At 44.5% G+C, this 19407-nt stretch overlaps 3 protein-coding genes across 7 annotated transcripts; 1 reads left to right on the plus strand and 2 right to left on the minus strand.

Annotated features, from left to right (window-relative positions):
• Positions 1 to 80: 80 nt before the first annotated feature.
• Positions 81 to 8227, minus strand: slc25a1b (slc25a1 solute carrier family 25 member 1b). Its single transcript, XM_086135220.1, has 10 exons — positions 8208 to 8227; positions 7562 to 8009; positions 4645 to 4752; positions 4438 to 4537; positions 3385 to 3523; positions 3232 to 3316; positions 2934 to 3038; positions 2253 to 2368; positions 2099 to 2172; positions 81 to 1659 (listed from the first exon to the last, which is right to left on the minus strand). Exons 2-10 carry the CDS (start codon positions 7677 to 7679, stop codon positions 1545 to 1547), a joined length of 960 nt encoding a protein of 319 aa, XP_085991346.1. The 5' UTR covers positions 7680 to 8009; positions 8208 to 8227; the 3' UTR covers positions 81 to 1544.
• A 735-nt stretch (positions 8228 to 8962) lies between these two features.
• On the plus strand, positions 8963 to 12976 carry LOC147191941 (non-selective voltage-gated ion channel VDAC2). Of its 2 annotated transcripts, XM_086135221.1 has the most exons (9): positions 8963 to 9131; positions 9633 to 9703; positions 10383 to 10432; positions 10935 to 11087; positions 11168 to 11220; positions 11298 to 11519; positions 11907 to 12057; positions 12147 to 12204; positions 12391 to 12976. In XM_086135221.1, the coding sequence occupies exons 2-9, from the start codon at positions 9637 to 9639 to the stop codon at positions 12480 to 12482; spliced, it is 846 nt and encodes a 281-aa protein (XP_085991347.1). In that variant the 5' UTR covers positions 8963 to 9131; positions 9633 to 9636; the 3' UTR covers positions 12483 to 12976. The 2 variants fall into 2 exon arrangements, with proteins under 2 accessions (XP_085991347.1, XP_085991348.1); XM_086135222.1 differs by lacking the exons at positions 8963 to 9131; positions 9633 to 9703; positions 10383 to 10432 and adding an exon at positions 10597 to 10616.
• A 180-nt stretch (positions 12977 to 13156) lies between these two features.
• On the minus strand, positions 13157 to 17969 carry tor4aa (torsin family 4, member Aa). 4 transcript variants are annotated; one of them, XM_086135219.1, is made up of 6 exons: positions 17876 to 17969; positions 17136 to 17283; positions 16993 to 17035; positions 15828 to 15874; positions 15265 to 15699; positions 13162 to 14723 (listed from the first exon to the last, which is right to left on the minus strand). In XM_086135219.1, exons 2-6 carry the CDS (start codon positions 17244 to 17246, stop codon positions 13884 to 13886), a joined length of 1476 nt encoding a protein of 491 aa, XP_085991345.1. In that variant the 5' UTR covers positions 17247 to 17283; positions 17876 to 17969; the 3' UTR covers positions 13162 to 13883. The 4 variants fall into 4 exon arrangements, with proteins under 4 accessions (XP_085991342.1, XP_085991345.1, XP_085991344.1 ...); XM_086135216.1 differs by lacking the exons at positions 17136 to 17283; positions 17876 to 17969 and having other exon boundaries at positions 13157 to 14723; positions 15265 to 15727; positions 15828 to 15890; positions 15997 to 17074; XM_086135218.1 differs by lacking the exons at positions 16993 to 17035; positions 17876 to 17969 and having other exon boundaries at positions 15828 to 15890; positions 17136 to 17230.
• Between the last annotated feature and the right edge of the window lie 1438 nt (positions 17970 to 19407).

Consider the following 19407-nt stretch of genomic DNA (forward strand, 5'->3'; position numbering starts at 1 on the left):
AAGGTCACGCACAAACAAACAAATAAATAAATAAATAAAATAAACCAACAACAAAAAAACAGGCCAACATGAAGCAATGGTTCGAATTTCAGCCGATTTTATTTGTCAACAGTATAACCAGTAAAAAGACTTAAGGCACAGGAATGATAATATGATGTCAGCATCTGTTAGGACAGGGGTTCTCAAACTGGGGTGTCTGGACTCCTGGGTGTTCGCAAAAATTTTTGCAACAAGCTGTGGTCCAAAGTTACATATGAGGACCGGCGCTTGCTAAAAGTCGTCTGTGTGTTTTTTTTTTTAATGTATTCATCAATTCTCAGACATGTTGGTCATGATAATCCGCAAAGTGCCGTCATATTTTTTTAAACCATTGCAAGAATGGGCATTCCTACATTAATGATTTTTTTAAAGGCATATTGTTAAGAGAATATATTATAGCACCAAATATTTAGAGAGTCTTGGTCACTTTTCCAGAATAAAAGAATACTATGAGAATTAAGCGAATAATTGACCCCCCCCCCCCCCCCCCAAGCAAAACACTTTGGCATTGCCAATCGATCAGGGGTGCACAAGTCCGGTCCTTGAAGTTCTGAGAAACTTAATTATGATCCTGATCATTTGAATCGGGTATTGGAAGAAGGAAACATTTGAAACAGGCTGGATCGGCATCTCACGGAGCGGACTTTGCCACCCCTGCTCTAGATAGCGGCAAATCAAAGTCTCCTCGCCATCGTTCAAACCAAGCTACCACAAGATGGCTTCGCTGTCAGGGGTCCCTGGACCCAAAACGTTTAAGAACCCCTGTGTAATGGAATACAGAAGTCATGATCAAGGCATGTATATGAAGGCCAGGCTGGCGCTGAGATCATCAAGTAAACATCTTAACTAGCAAGTGCACCGCGTGTAAACGCACCCACAAACTCTGATATGGCACATTGGACATCAGGACAGAAAAAGGCAATTAGTATCATAAAGTTAATCTGATATAAACTCTTAAAGGCACCCAGCTTTGTGGAATGGCATAGAAGGCACTATAAGTGGAATTCCTTTTTTAAATTGTTCTGAAAAGGTAAAAAAAAAAAACATTACGCTGACTAGATTCATGTAACTCAGAAGAAAACTCATAACTGACAACTAATAGGCACTTCAAGGCTGAATCCTATCCATCACATCTCATTTAGAAAGAAAATCTATGTCATTGCATACTGTATGTAAGAGGACTCTAAAATATTCAAGTATCATTTTGTGGTCATTTAATGTGTCACCTTCTTTCCTCTAATTAAGAGAAAGTTGTTGCTGTGCTGTTTTCCGTTCCGACGCTTAACCTCCCTTCCTGAGTCACTTCCACATTTCAACACGGTCAGTAAGTTCCAGCCCTTTTCCTGACAACGCTGCTTCTGCTGCACCTCATTATAGTCTAAATAAAATCACAAAGCCAAACATGACTTTTCATTTGCACGCCTCTGATAACTCAGAGGTAGACAGGGGAAGAACTAAGAACTGGAGGAAACCGGTTTAGGACAGTCCAGAAGTGTTCGTCTGTGTCAGTCTGTCTTCCAAACTATGTTGAGAATCTTCACCACCTCCTCGTAGATGATGAAGACGATGGCCACGTCCAAGCACACCCGACCCAGACGAGGTACGGTGCCTTTGTAGAACCTGGACAAGTACAGTAAAAATAGTCAACAATGCCTATGAGCTAATATTTGTGCAATGTATTTGTTTATAAATCACATAGGTGGACCTAAGACAGTATCCTGAGGTGTCCCACTGTGCTCGTCAGGCTTCAGATTTATGTTTCGTTTATTCGATGAAGCTGTCTAGCAACAACTGTGTAATGGTGCAATACATCACACATCACAATGAGCCAATTAAACATCCAACTAGTTTTTCAAAAGTAACTACGATTCATATGCTGGTATCCCTGAAGTCAACTGTTACTATTTTTTTTCCATAGAAAAATTGCACCTCATCGTGTCACAGCTTACTCTATTTGCTACCTTTAAAATACAAAACATTTTGATCAATCAACCCACGGCAAAATCTTAGCTAGCACGAGCATAACTAACTGGTCTAAATGCACAAGTGTCCCACTTACGCCTTGGGCCCCTCATGCTTCATGATTTTGATGGCGCAGTCCAGGGTGCCTTTGTACTTGTGCGCTTCCAGACCCTGTTGACGCACAGTAAGCTCATAGTGACACGTTTACATTTTGCCAAGTGGTCAAGAAGTCAACAAATTAATAAACCCACCTGCATTCGAGTTTTGACCACATCCAGTGGCGTGTTTCCGAACACACTGGCCGCTCCGGCGACCGCTCCAAACATTCCCGTTATCAACGGGTTAATGGATTTGTTTGGGTCGTCACCTTGATCGTATAAAAGAAAACAATAACAATCAATAACACTAGTTTTGTGATAAGATAATACTGTACATTGGAGCCTTGAGAGTTTTTTGAGATACGAACCGTGGTTTGGACAATTTAAAAAAAATTGAGATACGAGAACTGTATGGTGGCAGTGAACTCAACTCACTTCACAGCAAGCAACAGTGTTCAAGCAGTTTATTGCCACACCATAATAATTTTGTCTTGGGAATGTCTGTTTAGCTTAATGCTAACAAACAATGTCAAACAGCATACGCGAGCTAATGAAACTAGCCTCAGTGCTACAGTAGTTAAAACACTATAAGCAATGGCTATTTGAACACAAGCTGTGGAGCAACCCGTGTAGAGGATACGAATACGCGCAGGCATGTATTCTTTATCCTGCGCAAAGAACAATCAATAGAACTGCAGCATGCTTAGGAGCAGACATCGCTAATAGGGTCTGGTTAATGGGTTGGACCCTTCTAGCGTGGTCATGAAATGAAGTGACCAACGCATTTGTCTCATTGGTGAAGCAGCATGTGGCTCCGGGATGGGCGATTTATACCTTTGTACCAGTTCCTGAGCGAGGTCATGACATAGAAGCGGATTGCCTGGTTGGAGCCTTGTTTGAGAATGGTGGCCGTCAAACCTTGGTATGTTCCTCCAAGACCTGCGCGGCATCCACAAATGTCAAGCAACAAAGCAGAGGAAAAAAAAAAAGCGGCAACAGCACCTCCAGTCAAGACGGTTTGAATTGCTATTTTTCCCCCCTTTCGTATTCACATTCACATGTATGTTTTTAATCATTATTTCTGCCTTTTTATGAAGCGGTCTTGACTAGTTCGGCTTTGTTGTTCTCTCACCTTGAGTTCTGATGATCTCGCGCACGCCATGAAAGAATCCCTTGTACTTGGGATTGGCCGACGTCTGGTCGTGGATGAATTTGACCTGAGAGGCAAACGGAAAAATAAGCGCACAGCACGTGTGCATGAGCGTCACCGGCGGCGATGCGTAACCTTGACGGTCTCCATGGGACACACGACCAGCACGGCCTCGACCACGCCGGCGCCCAGGCCGCACAGGAAGCCGCGCTTGCTGTCCAGCTTGCCGCTCTGGTCGCGCATCTTGTTGCTCAGGAACTCAAAGACGCCGAACCTAGCGGGAAAATGGACGACAGGTTCTCCATTTCAGTGCAACTTCAGTGTCTGTTTCCACTGCCGGTAAACGTTTTGAATTAAGAGTATGATTAAAATACATTTTTTAAATCTTTTTAAATTTCTATCGTTTTCTCATGTTGTTATGTCTACTTATCTCATATTTATTTTTCCATTATTCATGTGGGGGTCAACATTTCTTCATTTTTAATTATTTCTTTAGCCATCACATGCATTTGTTTTGATCATTATTCCGGTTATTTTAATAATAATTATTTTTTAACATTATTTCTGTATTTAATATTTCTCATTGACATTTCTATAATTCTTCTCTTTCTCTATTTTCTGCCAGTATTTCCGTGTTAATCCTGATTTCTGTATCCTGAATCATGATTTCTGTATTCCATCATTATTTTTGTCTTTTTAAACTTTATTTCAGTATTTTTGGAATTTTGTTTTTGTCATGTCTGTATTTTTATGTTTTTTTTTAATAACGACTTCTGTATTTTAATCTCCATTTCTTAAACCTTATTTATGTGTCTGAATTTCAATCTCTTGTTCTGTATTTCTCAATCAATCAATGCTGTATTTTAATCATAGTTTCTGTATTTTAAAAAAATTATTCCTGTCATTTTGAAATTATTTCTGCATTTCATTATTTTTTGTCACAAATAGCTTTTTTAATCACGAATTTAATTTGTAATGACATGTTCTGTAATATTTTTCCCCTTTTTGGCATCCGATCAATGAAAAGCAGTTTTTAGTCTGGAAAAAAAAAAGAATGAAGAAAAAAAAAATTGTTTCATCGGACGATCTTCAGTCATTTGAGACCAAACGTGTATCCACTTGCCTCACTCAGTTCGCCATGACTACGCGATGGAGTACTGAACGGACGATTGCCATTTGGACGCGTACCTGACGGCGGCTTTGGGAATGGAGCCGTAGAGCAGCGAGCTGAGACCGCGATAAAGACCCCTGACGCCATGCCCGTTGACCGTCTGCTTGACGCAGTCACCTGAGCCACCAACATGAAAAAAAAATAATAAGAAGAACAATAAAACGGCAAATGTGAGCATTGCCCGCGGAAACAGGAGGCCGGCATGCAAAAGCGTCTGCGCTGACCGATGCCTTTGTACTTGGGCGGGTTGGCCTTCTCGTCCAGCTGCAGCTGCGTCTTGACGTACTCGGTGGGGAAGGTGATGCAGATCTCGATGCCGCCGGCGATGCCGCCTGCAACGCGGCACAATTATCGGCAGAAAAGGGGGGCGAATATGAGAAAGAGTTGCTGAAAAGTCGGTGTATACATATCAACATTTCTCCTGATTTTGGTGATCATATTGTGAAAAAGAAGCAATGATGCACTGAAAAAAAATGTAAGGAAGAGTTCTGGAGAATGAGTTCTGTATAAGTCCTGGATAAACAAACAGGTTCATGTTTGAATGGGTCGAGGAATGTGGAAGGAGGCGGTTAAAATATTCTTCCTATTTATTTATTTTTTTAAATTTTGTGGTGCAAACGTGAAATTGTGGGAAAGCGGATTTTTTGCATTGGGCGAAATACAATCCCTAACCTCGTGAATTTGGGGAACATTTGGAAGTCGATCAAGAAATGTGGAAAGAAGTAACTGTCAAATGTCTGCAAATGTCGCCTTTGGGTGACGAATGTCAAATTCATTTGAGAACTTTAATGTTGAAAAGGTGGGAAGTTGGTTCATGGGTTGAACCCTTCTAGCGTGTTCACAAAATGAAGTGAGCTGATAACTAATCCCCTCCCCAAAAAATGCTTGAATGGTTTGATTGAAAAATGTGGAAAATCTGAAATAGCAAACAAAGAAAAAAAACATCTGAATTTGAGGTGTAAGGTCCCAACATTCACATAGCGGCTGGACTTATTGACACTTCCTGACATCTGAACTCCCTCAGCCAGTCCACTGCGGCTTGCCTGCAGCCGATTGGCCGAGCGGCTGGCAGCGTGGTGGCCTGAGGACACGCCCCCTGGTGCCATTCCAGATTAGGGCGGAGCTTTCCCCGCTCAACAACATGCAGCCCACACACGCGACGTGTTGTCGCCCAACTTTAATTTCATTTCCTCACCAATGTCAAACACATCAAACTTGTTCTGCGCACATTTGTCTTACTAAGTAACATATTTTCTTCCCCACTACATGAGCCATTTTTGGCCTACTAGTGCTAACGTAAGATGGATGCCAAGCATGCATTCCATATCCTTGATTTCCAGATACAGTAAAAGGTCCACAAACACGTATGCTCTTTGTCTTCGCTGTAAGATAAATCAGCGAGCGCACTAGTAGAACAACTCTCAGTAGTAATGTTTATTCTACTAGCAGTGCCATTTTTGGGCTACTAGTGCCAATTTAAGATGGAAGTCAAGATGTTCATGCACTAGTTTGCTTGTCTACTCAGGAAGAACACGTAGCACACTCGTAGTACAAGTAAAGCAAACGTGTCTCACTGGTAACTTTTTCTCGCAACTACTTCCACTTTTTTGCCTACTAGTACAACCACTTACTAGATATCAAGAAGACCGATTAAATGCTCAAACGGCTTTCAATTGAGCTGTTTGAGCATTCAATCCATATCCTTGATATCCATTTCAAGGTTGTACTCATAGGCCAAAAGTGACATTAGTTGTGGAGGGGGAAAAATAGGTCGGATGTTTATACAACTTAGTGAAAAAAAAAAAGGTTCCTAGGAAGACACTTTTGTTCCACTAGTGTGCTGAATTGTCTTACTAGAGAGGGGGAAAAAAACAGACTCGTACAAGCACCTGAAGATGGATGTCAAGGATATGCAATAAATGCAATTCCCCACGAAGATGGACACACCAGTGTGTCAGCTAGGACCAGGATTCCATTCTGAACTTCACATTGCTGGCAAATACACACAAGAAGCAGTTTATCTTAAAAGTGGGCCACAAGCCCAAAGGAATGTTTAATGAAAGAAAATAATAAATTCAGCCCCGGAGGCTACTTTGACCTGGCAACATGAAATTTGGTTGGAAAGTCTATCACAACTAGACCCATTTTAGGCTCATCTGGGACATTTCTTGGCCTCTTTCAGTGGCTAACTTGTGTTTAGGCAACAACGCTAGTTGGATTCTCTTCAGCACGCCCGCTGCTACACAAACTGAGTTCCGCTGTGTTATCAGGGTATTGTGCTTTGTCATTGCAGTGTGTGTGTGTGTGTGTGTGTTGGAGAGGGCCTCTCGGCACACAGTGCAAAGGTCATGGAGTTTACATACGCAAGTAAAAAGAACTTTTGGACTTTCTGTTTGAGCGAGTGCTCACAGTGTCAAAACAAGGTTATAGTAATGACTGTGCTCGATTTGACATCTTCAAACACATTCAAATTTATGTTTCACGTGTTTAAAGTCACCTGCAAAACAATCAACAGGTTCTAAAAAGTAATGCTCTTCATTTCATTTCATTCAAAACATTGTTGTACAATTTTCCTTTAATAATAAGATACTATAAGATTAAACCATTATGACATTAACATGCGATATTGGAGGGAAACGTGTGTGTGTGAGATAATAGTCAGAAATATTTTTTTCAAGTGCTATGCTAACATACCTCATTTACATCATTGCCACCGTGTTGGAGAATACACAACATTTCACTATTTATTTGCTACAAAATATTGACTCATTGGCCACACATGAAAAAAAAATGTTAGAAAGCATCTACTTTAAATAATGTCATGGGATATACAGTATTTAGCATTTTTTTGCTCCCCAAGCACAAATAATATTTTTTTCTTGAATTGACGAAAGCCATTTCAATTAATGTCAATGCAGAAATTTGATACATGGAAATGGTAAATTCATTTCGTAGACGAGGAAACACGGAACAAATCAAAGTCAATAATATTACCAGATTTGCAATGCAGCGCAGTGCCTAACGTTGTTTGCACGTCTTGTTTAGATAGTTTGGGCACGCCTTTTACAAAGAACTTTGTGTTGACAACATGTGCACAAAGTAATCTTGCCTTGACTGAAGCATGCACAGCCGAATTGTTACCTGCCAGGATGGCTTTGCCAGGGTGGGTCAGCTTGGCTTTGCCTGCAGGGGCGGCGGCAGCGGCGAGGCTGTGCGTCCTACTGTGAAAGGGGTTCACGAAGCGCGGCTGCCCGGACATGATTGCGGTCGGTACCCCCGGCCTCACTTGCGTGCTCAATTCGGCGCTCTGGGATGAAAACTTATGCAGACCCGCTGCAGCTTTGTGCACCGGGCGCGGTCCAAAGGGTGGAGTGCGCCCCTGACCATTGGACTTGGGACTGCACCCACTCGCTTCTTTCTTTCGGCCTTGTTAAGTACTTGTGACAGGGAAAAAGTTTTCCTCTGCTGTGCCTCCTCGCTGGTAAACGTCGAGTCAGAACTTCCTGCCGGGCGGGGCGAGACCGCGCACACCCCCATCGCATCGCACCCCACCTCCTTTTTAAAGGGTGCCCACTAACACTGACACGACCTGCATAGACATGAATGCAAAAAAAAAAAAAAAACACGTCAACACCCATCAACTATAGACTTCAAATTATCAAAAGTACACTTTAAGTATAAAGCTCGAGCTTACGTTACGTAGTACGTATACATATAATAGTATAACTGGTTTATCATGAAACTGCATTTGACCCGCTCATGTAGATAAATAACCAGTTATAAACACCTCTCTATATGTCGTGCATACATCATTTGAAACTACAACCGCAATATCAACACATTTTCAAGCGATTGTCTCGCTCTCTGACTTAAAACTAGCGCCTTAGTTAGCATGCTAGCTGTGAGGATATCGCTCTTGTCTCACAACTACCTGATTGTATTGACTTCCGGTGACATATTTCCGGAAACGTTGGACTGTCGTATTTGTCCCGCGGAGATTACTCTCTTGGCTTTAGATAATGGCTCTTTGTTGTAAAATGCATGCACAATGCGTTTTCGTCATTGTTTTGGTTTAATTTACAGTATTTCGGTCATTTTTCAAAATATCACAGAGACGAGGCAGAAGTTGTGTGAACACAAGAGAAAGAAAGAAAAAGGAAAACCACTCATATGACAAATGAACCTGATCACACAACTGCATAAAAATAATTTGCCAAAATGAGAAAAGGATAAAGCACAATGCTTATGTTATCCTTTATAATACTCTTGATTAACCTGAATTAATTTAATTTTTCTTGGAGTTTTTTTTCTACCCCCCAAATTTGCTGGTGTAGAGTGTAAATTTCCCCAGTGTGGGACAAAAAAATAAAGGACATCTTATCTTAATCTCTCTTTCAATATAAATTACTGTATTTCAAATCATTTCCAAGCCTGTTTGGGATCTAGAATATTTCTCCCCTATCTTCCAAAGCTATTTGGCCATCATTTCGGTGACGTGTTTCCCTAAATGGCGGCGGTGTGCTCTTGGCCTTGTAGTTGCTCTTTGGAATGAAATGGTCATCGCCGTGGCGCATGTGCAGTGGGTCTCCTTTTCCGTGCCCCCCGTCCTGGCGTCTAGTGACAGCGTCGAAAGAAGCTAGCTGTCAATCTGCTCAGCATCCTAACGCCACCACAAGGACCACGCCGGTTTCGTTGACGCCCTTTTGGATCGGTGAGCAGCATCCACGCGGACCCTTTAGTGTCTTCTTGTCGCCCGCTCTCACACGCTGGACATTTAACCTCACTTTGATCGCGTTTCCGTTCAAGGTTAGCCCCTCGACTAGCGCCTAAAGGAGATTGAGCTGACGTTAGCTGGCATTATGTAATGATGGCGAGCCTGGCATGCATCGTTTAATCCCGTCTTTTATACGCCTCTGTTCAACTTCACCAGGCATCTCATTGCGGCCTGCAGGTTGTGATTTGACATCAGCAAACGGAGGCTCGTTGGTGGGCTAGCTTGTTTGGTGGAGCCCAGCTGTCACCCCCACAAACCTTTTGTCCCTTTGTGTCCTTTGTCCATCAGTAAAGATGCTGCATCGACCATTTGTTCAAACTGCATTACACACACCGGGATTTGCGCGGAATCCTTTTTTTATTTGCCTCCATATCACGCATTGCACAGCGATAAGATTGTGCGTTGTTAAAGATATGTTTGTGGTCTTTTGCGTTGCAGCATCATGGCTGTGCCTCCTTCCTACGCAGACCTGGGCAAAGCTGCCAAGGACATATTCAGCAAAGGCTACGGTGAGTCGGCGCAGTTTTGGCCTTGAGTTGTTTGAGCCAGCCGTTGCAGTGTGCAGGATAGCAAAGAAGTCAACTGGCTTCAACTCAATACACTGGCATTTGTCACTCACTCGACTTCCCGACCAAGTCAGCATTGCTACTCACGACTAATGCTACTGACTACGTCAATGTGAAACACTGTTCCTCCTGGGTTACATCTGACTATGTCAATGTTACTACACATTGGAAGTCCCGATATCGCCGCTGACCATATCAAACTCACGCGTTGTTACTATTAACTCAACTTGCTGGTACAATTTTATTCCCAACTAACTCGAATGACCATGTCAACATGTGACATGTTACTGCTAAGGCGATTATGTCGGTATAATACCTGCGCCAACCGTATGAAGCTGACAATGCTTTAAAAAAAAAATTACCTGAAAATATGAAACCTTCAGCGAAGCCCTTTTTTTTCCTTTAATCTTGCACTCAAAAAAAATAATAATTCTAACACTAAAACGAATACAAATTCAACCCAAGAAAAGACTAAAAGTTAACAAACCTGCACCAAAAACTAATTGAAAAACATGCTGTACCAGCTCGGTCAACATTAGCACATATGTTAAGCTAACTGCTAACGACTTCCAAGTCATTAAATGCTCCCCTGTCCCTCGGGGATCATTGCCCCTTCTTGCAGGCTTCGGATTGGTGAAACTGGACCTGAAGACCAAATCCCAAAGTGGCGTGGTGAGCGTCTCCTCCTACTTCTTTGTTTTTCTCCAGACGCCTCCTAACAAAACTACTCCGCCCACCAACATGCATGATATCAAGTGTCTGAGGGACTATCTGCTCTCTGTCCCTATACCCTTTGATCTCCCCAATCCTCTCCTTGACTCCGCCCCCTCCTCAACGGACCGTTGTGACGTAGATGGTAAGCCAGCCCCCCGAGACCGTCATCATCACCGTCATCTTCGTACCATTTGATTCATTTCATCTTGTTTTTCCTTTTTTTCATCATCGCCGCTTGTCTTCATCTGAGCGTTGATTCCGCTTTTTGTTGTTTTCCCTCACATTCTGTTCTCCAGCTTACTAGACGCCTTGCTCTGAAGAACTAAATTTTCTTTTTTTTCCCCCATATCCTATCAGCATTGTGTGACGCAGTATTGTCACAGCAAATTTGCTTAACAGCGTTAGCGATGTCTAAAATAGTGTGATAGCTTTATTTTCCGTCTATGCGCGCAACACGCAGGAATTCAACACGTCCGGATCGAGTAACACGGATTCGGGCAAAGCGTCGGGAAGCCTGGAGACTAAATACAAGATTAAGGAGTTGGGCCTGAGCGTCAACCAGAAGTGGAACACCGACAACACGCTGGCTACCGAGGTCACGCTGGAGGACCAGGTTCGTACCGCCGGATGTGTGCGGACGCGCTCGCGTGTGTGTTTTGATAAAAGTGTCGCCATACTTGCGTTTGCCGGCAGTTGACTCAAGGCCTGAAGGTGGCGTTGGACACGTCTTTTGTTCCGAACACGGGGTGAGAGCACGTCAGCTTTGTTTTGTTCTGCCCGTGGTGCCGCCGTGTTGAAAAGCAGGCGTGCTTTTCTGTTCCAGGAAGAAGAGCGGCAAGCTGAAGACGGGCTACAAACGCGACTACGTCAACCTAGGCTGCGATGTAGACTTCGAGGGCCCCGTGGTCCACGCCGCAGCTGTGCTGGGCTACGAGGGCTGGCTGGCGGGCTACCAGATGGCCTTCGACACGGCCAAGTCCAAACTGGCTCAGAACAATTTTGCGCTGGGCTACAAGGCCGGAGATTTCCAGCTGCACACCAACGTGTGAGTGAGCTGACAAACAACCTCATCACAGCGTGACCATATCATTGCTTGATGTCACTGCATGACATCAGAGGGACATCAAAACATTGCTTAACATGGCACGTAATTGCAACATCACATTGAGACAGTGATGTCAGAGCACAACAGCATAACATCACAGCATGACATGATCTAGTGTGGTAGCTGTACGCGACAAAGTGACATCATCATGACATGATGTCACGGCATGACGAGTAACATGCAAAGGCATGAAGTCAGAGCCGCGTGTCATTGGTTAGCATAGCGAGTCATCTTAGCACATAACATCAGAGTGAGACAGGGACATCACAGCATGATGTCATAGAAAACAGGTGTGACATTGCATGTCTTTTGTTGTTTTTGTTTCAGTAACGACGGCACAGAGTTCGGCGGCTCCATTTACCAGAAAGTTAACGACTCGCTGGAGACGGCCGTCACTTTGGCCTGGACCTCCGGCAGCAACAACACTCGCTTCGGCATTGCCGCCAAGTACAAAGTGGACGGCGACACTTCTGTGTCCGTAAGTTGACACCGCGTGTTGCACACGCGCACACAAACAGATCCCGTTGCTGCTGTTCTAAACATGTAGTTGTGACCCCCATCACACAGGCCAAAGTCAACAACGCAAGTCTCATCGGAGTTGGATACACTCAGAGCCTCCGACCAGGTCAGTACATTGACACAAACACAGATGGATGGATAATAAAAGTCTACACACCCTTGCCCAGTTTTGTGATACAATAAAAAATAAATAAAATACAAGACCATTAGCCTACTTGAACTTGGTCGTGTCACCAGCGCCAAAATGTGTTAGCCTAGCTCGTGGGCTAACACGTCCCTCTGCCCCTCGCAGGCGTCAAGGTCACGCTGTCGGCGCTCATTGACGGAAAGAACTTCAATGCCGGAGGTCACAAGGTGGGCATGGGTTTTGAGCTGGAGGCGTAGAGGAAGAAAAGAATAAGAAATGAGCACCATCACGTAGCCCCCCCCCCCCCCCTCCACACACCCCACATCCCACCAATCACACACGAGCATGTTGACTGTGGAGATGATGATGATAATGATGATAACGACTGTTGTTGTGTGTGTTGTGGTGCTGCTTTCTCCTCACTGAGGACTTTGACTGTGTGTGTGTGATGTCACTTCCTGTGGAGGGTTGCCATGACGACCGGCTGTAGGACAAAGTGTCGCCACTAGGTGAAAACAAGGCGGTAGAATCTTCTGCTTGTTATGATTACGATTTAGCAAAGATTGCTTTTCTACCAGATTGATATCAGCTACACAGATGACGTCGACGTTCTACAAAAACACTTTTCACGGTCTTTGTGGCCCCTCAAAGCGCTCAATTTCTTTTGTGTGTGTTGTCATTATTGTCACTTAGACCTCATTTTTCCATGTCAACTGGGGCAATTATCTTATTAAACATATTTAAAGCAGAAGGGCTTCTTTGTGTTCTTGGTTTTTTTAAATGTCCTACACTTGAACGTTTACATATGCCAATCATTTTACAACACTTGAGCACATAAGCAGGTCCTTTAAAAAAGGTTTAATGCGCACAAAAGGAATTTCTAATGTGTCACTTTTTTGGCTGCGAATGTAAGAAAATTAGAAACGTAGCATACCGTTGTAGTCTCCTCCCGGGAAAGCTTCATTTAATTAACTTCCTGGTTGTCCTTCACTTTGATTTTGAGTCACAACGATTAATGACAGTAGGAAGCTTGTGTCCTCCTCATACATTTTGATATTACATGACGCTTGAAGGTGACTTCAGTTGTTTGCAATGAACCAACAGAGAACAAGTGGCTCTGTTTTGTCCTATCTTGCTCTACCGTCTCCCATCCTGTCCCATTTCGCTCAGCCTTGTCCTCCCTCGTCTCGCTTCATACTGTCCTAGTCTGTCATTATCTGTACTTTCGGAGTCCTGGAATTCCTTTTCCTGTCCAATACTGTCCCCACTGAGCTCTGTACCATTCTCCCTTAACTGTAATGTCCTGTCTGCTTTGTCCTCTCCCATCCTGTCATGCCCAATTCAGCCCTGTTCCACCCCGTTGTCCTCTGTCCTGTTCCATCTTAACCTGTCCTGTCCTGCACTGACACATCCCTTCCTGCCCCAATTGGTCCTATAAAGTCACCTTCCAGTCATGCCCCATCCTGCCTTGCCCTTGCCAGTCCCGCTGTCCCATCCTGTTCCATTCTATCCTTCTAATTTCTGTACCTTAACCCCGTCTGATCCTGACCAGTCCCCTTCCAGTCTTATCCCATTCTGTCCTGTCTTGTGATGTCATCTTGTGTGCCGCTATGTCCTTCCCAGTCATGTCTTCTCGTACCCCATTTCGTCCTGTTCCCTTACAGCAAATTGACCTTCGCCACCACCTGCTTGCATCCGGTGACAGAATACTCCCTCCCCCCTACAGCGGGATAGTACTGGATCTCCGCTGCCAGCTGCTCCATGTGGGCGCGGTTGGGGTAGAATCCCTCTCGGCTCATTTCGTCCATAAAACATTCCATCACGTGACTTCTCTCGAGTAGGCCCAGAGGCACGATGGTCACCTCGGCCCAGAGTGGGTGGCGACCCTCCAGGTAGCGCCGCAGCACAGGTGTCAAGTCCTGCGCCAGCTGCCTGTGTTGGCCGTCGTGATTGGAGACGTTGTGCAGCAGGTGCTTGGTGATGTGCTCGTGTCCCAGGTTGCTGAGGATCACGTAGATGGCATTGAGGAACTGGTTGGGCTGGCCCGACCCCAGCAGGCCCAGCAGGGCGTCGAGGATCTCGCCGTGCATGTGCTCGGCCTCGTCCAACACGAAGAGCGGGATTTTCTCCTCGTGCTCGCCAAGCTCCACCGCCTCGGAGACCAGCGAGAGCAGTTGCTCGGCGCAGTGCGGGGCGTCGGCCTCCAGGCGGCAGTGGTGCAGCATGAAGTACTGAAGCACCAGGGGCTCGCCCACCACCGAGCGGAAGTGTCCCGCCAGGAGGCGCCCCAGGTGGCTTTTGCCCACCCCGCTGGGCCCGTGCAGAGACACCACCAGGGGCCTATTGTGCACGTACGTGGATAGGAAGTCCTTCAGGTGCCACATGAGTGCCTCCACCGCCCCCAGCTGGCCAAACACTTCCCTGCGCAGAGTCTTCTCCAGACCCTCCAGGTCGTAGCGAATCACGTGGTCATCCAGGTTCTCGATGGCGTTGTACACCTGACGCGCAACAAGTTACTTTACGCGTGATTATTTGTATGACGGCTGGTAAAGACAATATTGAAAATGGATTTTGAAGTCAGTGTAGTGCGTGTGTTGACCTGTACGGAGAGGATGCTACTGTTGCATATAAAGCAAATAACGGCCGTATTTGTAATTAGTGTCGTGAATGTTGCAGTTATTGTAGTCAGTGTGTTTTGTAGTAAGTCTAATGAGAGTCTTTTATAGTTTGTGTAGTGAGTGAGTTTTGTGATGAGTGTAATAAATCTGTTTTGCAATTGGAGTAGTGAGTGTGTTTGCGGTTAGTGTAGCTGTTTTGTAGTTAGTGCAAAGAGTGAGTGTAGTTACTGAACTGTGTGTCGTAGTGGGCTTTGTAAATAGTTTGGTGAGTGTGTGATGTAGTCTACTCAGTGTAGCGAGTGTGTTTTGAAAAGCGCTTGAGCGGTTACCTGTCCAATGAGTGTGGCACTTAGCAAGAAAGCCAATACTGACAAGTGTTTGTAGTTAGTATGGTGATTGTTTTGAAGATAGTGTTGCTCACCTGTACAAAGAGTATGGCGCTGAGGAGGTAGAGACAAAACTCTGTCGGACTGTGCCCCTGTCCGGGGGCTTTCCGGCGTCTCCTGTTGGGGTACAGCACCCTCCTCTTTCTCTTCCTCTTCTTCCTGGGCGGCGAGCAGGACGCCAGTGCAGGGACGCCGTCGAAAGTGAAGATCTTGGGGCTGGTGCGGGCCGGGGCCCCCGGGAGGGCCGCCGCGGCCAGCGCCATCTCCTGGCGCCGTTTCTTCAGGGCCTGGTACTTGTGCTTGATGCGGATGACGGCGCGTAGCGTGGACGATACGCCCGAGAGGCTGACGGCCACCGGCGGGGCCGTCCTGGCCTTGCTCTTGTCGTCCTCCTCCAGCTCCTCCAGCTCCTCCTGCTCCTCGTCGTCCTCCGTGTGGGAGGTCGACGAGCTGCAGTCCTGATCCGTCATCTGCCGGAGAATTCTGAAATTATTCATCCTGGCGAGACAAGTCCAAAATCCCGACGACAAGAATAATCACAATTAGGGAATTTTATTCTCTGCTCAGAAGGCGGCGCAGCCAACATGAGTAAACTCACCTCTGATTGGCCGTCGGGAGATATGAACTTCCGGTGACCCAGCAAACCTGCCAATCACGGATCCTGTAAATCAATGACATTTTTCTGGTATTGTGTGCCCTGTGATATGTTACTACAACACACATTGCACCCAAAGGGTTAAACAGGATATATACACACACACACACACCAAAAAATTTTTTTTGGCCTCTCTCCTATGATGACACCGGCCACTTCCTGCAGCGTGACACACACACTTTGGGCCTCTCTGCCATGATGACACCGGCCACTTCCTGCTGTGACACACACACACACACACGCGCGCACACACACTCACAGAGCATTCCTGGCATCTGGCCTGTCAGTGCTTCTGTTTGAATCAAAAGTTACACAATTTACAAATCAAGAGTGACAATGTTTAGACCATTTTTTATGACTTTGTTTAAATCTTAAAAAGTAGTTAAAACTGTCTTTTTCTTTTTTTTAAGTCTTCACTTTGGACTGGGTCTGGAAAATACAAGAAACAGGTGGAGCTCCTTGGAAAACACTTTTGCACAGATGGCTTGTGTTCATTGTGTAATAAAAAGAAATGTGGGTTTTAATACTGCCATTTGTCTCATGTCATTTTTTTGTGGAGGGGGGAGTGAGGGAAATGCCTGATAAACTTTCTCATGGAAGCTTCAGTGTCAAGGAAACACTAACACGGCTAGGGAGGAAAAACACCACATGAGACGTGATGCGAAATTGACGCAGCAGTAAATGAGATCAGAAGTCGAGTTAAAAATGAAATACGGAGACTGTAAGAGATGTGGAAGACGAAGGTAGCTGAAACGTGAGAACCACCCCAGGCTAGGAGAGACTCCTGACACAGCGCATGAGAGTCGGATGAGGAAATGAGATCAAATATATGGAAAACAAAAGTGCATGGAAAAAGTCAAGATGCGTCGCATGAGACACTGAGATATTAAAGACAAAAAATAAATAAATGAACTGAGACCAAAGTGTATGAAGTGGAAGACACAGTGCGTGAAACCCAAGAAAGAAATCCAGACGATGACAAACTGAAGTGAGAATATGAGACACCATGAGTGACTGAAGGCAAAGTTGATGAGAACAATCAAGACGTTGTGCATGAGAAATTCAAGCCATGAGATCACGCCGTTTTCAGGTTGCCGCAAGCACAAACCTGATGAGGCGGCCGCATTCCAAACGTCTCCCGGCTCTCCTTCCTTACTCCTCACACACACAACCTTCACCAAACTTTCACACAAACAACGCCTCCAGAACGTGCCATCCCCGCTCCCAAAAAAAACAAAAAACAGGACTCACCACTGATGTGTTCAACGTGCTCGCAATCCTAAACTTCTGCACTACTAAACTCCATTGTGTGCACCAGCCAACTTTGTGAGAGCGACCTGCTGGCGGCTCCGCCTCCTTCATCCTGCTCTCATATGACAGCACATTGCAACACTTCCTCCTTTTGTTCCACCGAATGGAAAACGCAGTCAGCCCAAAAAAAGAAAAAAAATTCAACACTGCTATTACAAGCACTGAACTATGTTATGTCCTACATTTGAAAAGTTGGTCTCTAAAAATGTATGAATTTATTCCTACCAATCTATTGCACTTATTTTAGCATTTGTCTTGGCTGCGCTGCTTTCAGTCCATGTTTGTGGATGGGTTTCTTGGGGGGGGGGGGGGGGGGTTTGTCCAATCAAATTTCAGCATTTACCTGACCAATCTTTGCTCCTGGCCCATGCAACGTTTCTAACAACACCGGCGCCTTGCGATATGAGTGACATGACTGTTTTTTTTTCCTTCTTAATGTTCAACTCAGTTCACAACAAGCAGCAGTTTGACATATAAGCCTGATAGCGTAATGCTAACATCATGGGAAACAACATAGGCAGGCTAACCAAACTAGCATTGATGACATCGTTAAGCAAACAGATATTTGAGTACAAAATGGTGGAGCAACATCTATAGACGAACTATAACATATGCACCAATAATTCTGGGCATACATTCTTTATCATCTGCAAAGAATGACTAACATTCCTGTGACTTACCTGTTTGTGGCTGCATGATCTACACTATACTGCCCCCTTGTGGCCAGATCACACACACCAGATGGTACCAAATCGTCGCAATGTTCTAGTATGCGGGAAAGGCTGGAACAGATTGAAAGCATTTCCACTCATTTCAGCGGGACTGTTTCTCTAACCAATCAGATTTCAATTCGTCCTCACAGGTGCCGAAGCGCTGACCCTCTATGACATCGGCACTTCGCCCTCCTTTGATTGGTTGCTTCATGAGAGCTTGTCCCAGCCGAGGACAATCTGCCACACATGCGAATATGTTTGATCATCAGTTTGTTTCTCTGGTAAGTAGGCGGATTCGATTTGTTTTGGGCATCTTTCTGAATACATATCGATCGAGACGTGCTTCACACGGCTTACATACGTACACGTTCTTTTGCGTTTTTTTATGTTACCAAGCTCCGCCGTGTATGAGAGATGTAAATGTGAAGCTGGAGAGCATTTGCATGCGCACCACGAAAAGTTGTACGAGTGCCAAAAGAGGACACGCCTCATGCAGTAATGCAGTTCATCTCAAAGCAACATCTGTGCAAGTTATTTATTACCTTTGCAGACAAACATTTGCATAGTTGTGAAATCAAAAGTACATTTTTAATGGCCTTATCAAAAGCTAAATTGATCTACCGGAAAACTGAGCCCTATTTTAAGGTTCCCCATTAAACTTGACACTCAACTAAGACATTTTAATGTCATTATGGGATGCGGTAGTAGTAAAGTGTTAAATTCTTTGACGAAAGTATTTTCACAGTAAACTGTCAAAATGAGAGCATATAATAATTTAAACTCTTTTACATTTGAATGGTATTAATAAACTCTCAAAGTTGAACAACAAAGAGTATTTGAAATTTAAAAACTTTTGACATTTTGGCTGGCACAATTAATCTCTTATGAAAACAAAATTTCAACTTCATTAAGCACATTCTTTAAGCTCCAAAGGAGACATTTAATGGCAATTTTAAACTAATGACATTACTTGACTGTCACCTGGCATTTTTAATTCCATCATCACGATCTCCAAATTTACGAACATTACAAAATTCTGCTCCTAAAAATACAAAGAAAGTTAGGAACTAAACCTAAGTACTTTGGCATTATAATGGCATGATTGAACTTTCTATATTTAAAAATGTATTTTCTTTTCATGAAATTATTACTTCCACTATTACATTTTAGGGCAAGATTAAACTCATTTGTTTCTCTTCCCTATGAGGAAAAGATGAATGCACTGCCTATTTCCTGTTTTTTGTTTTTTTTTGGTGTCCGGTGTTTATGAAAACAAGGACCTGTCATCCATCCGCGGAGGCTGGACACGGTTCGGGTTTGTTTAAACAGCAAACACTTGAGCCTGCAAAACACGATGAGGGGCGTCAAGACCTCGCAATTTGTCTTCCAAACCAAATCAAAGAATCCCAACTTGTCTATTCGCTTCAAATCCGCGGCCCATTTCGTCCTGCCTGAAAAAGCCGCCATTTTCCTTCCTGCTCTGTTTGAAAGGCGGCAAC

Source organism: Hippocampus guttulatus, chromosome 17 (assembly GCF_054856545.1).
Source record: "Hippocampus guttulatus isolate MCC_2025c chromosome 17, RoL_Hgut_1.0, whole genome shotgun sequence".
Lineage (NCBI taxonomy): Eukaryota > Metazoa > Chordata > Actinopteri > Syngnathiformes > Syngnathidae > Hippocampus > Hippocampus guttulatus.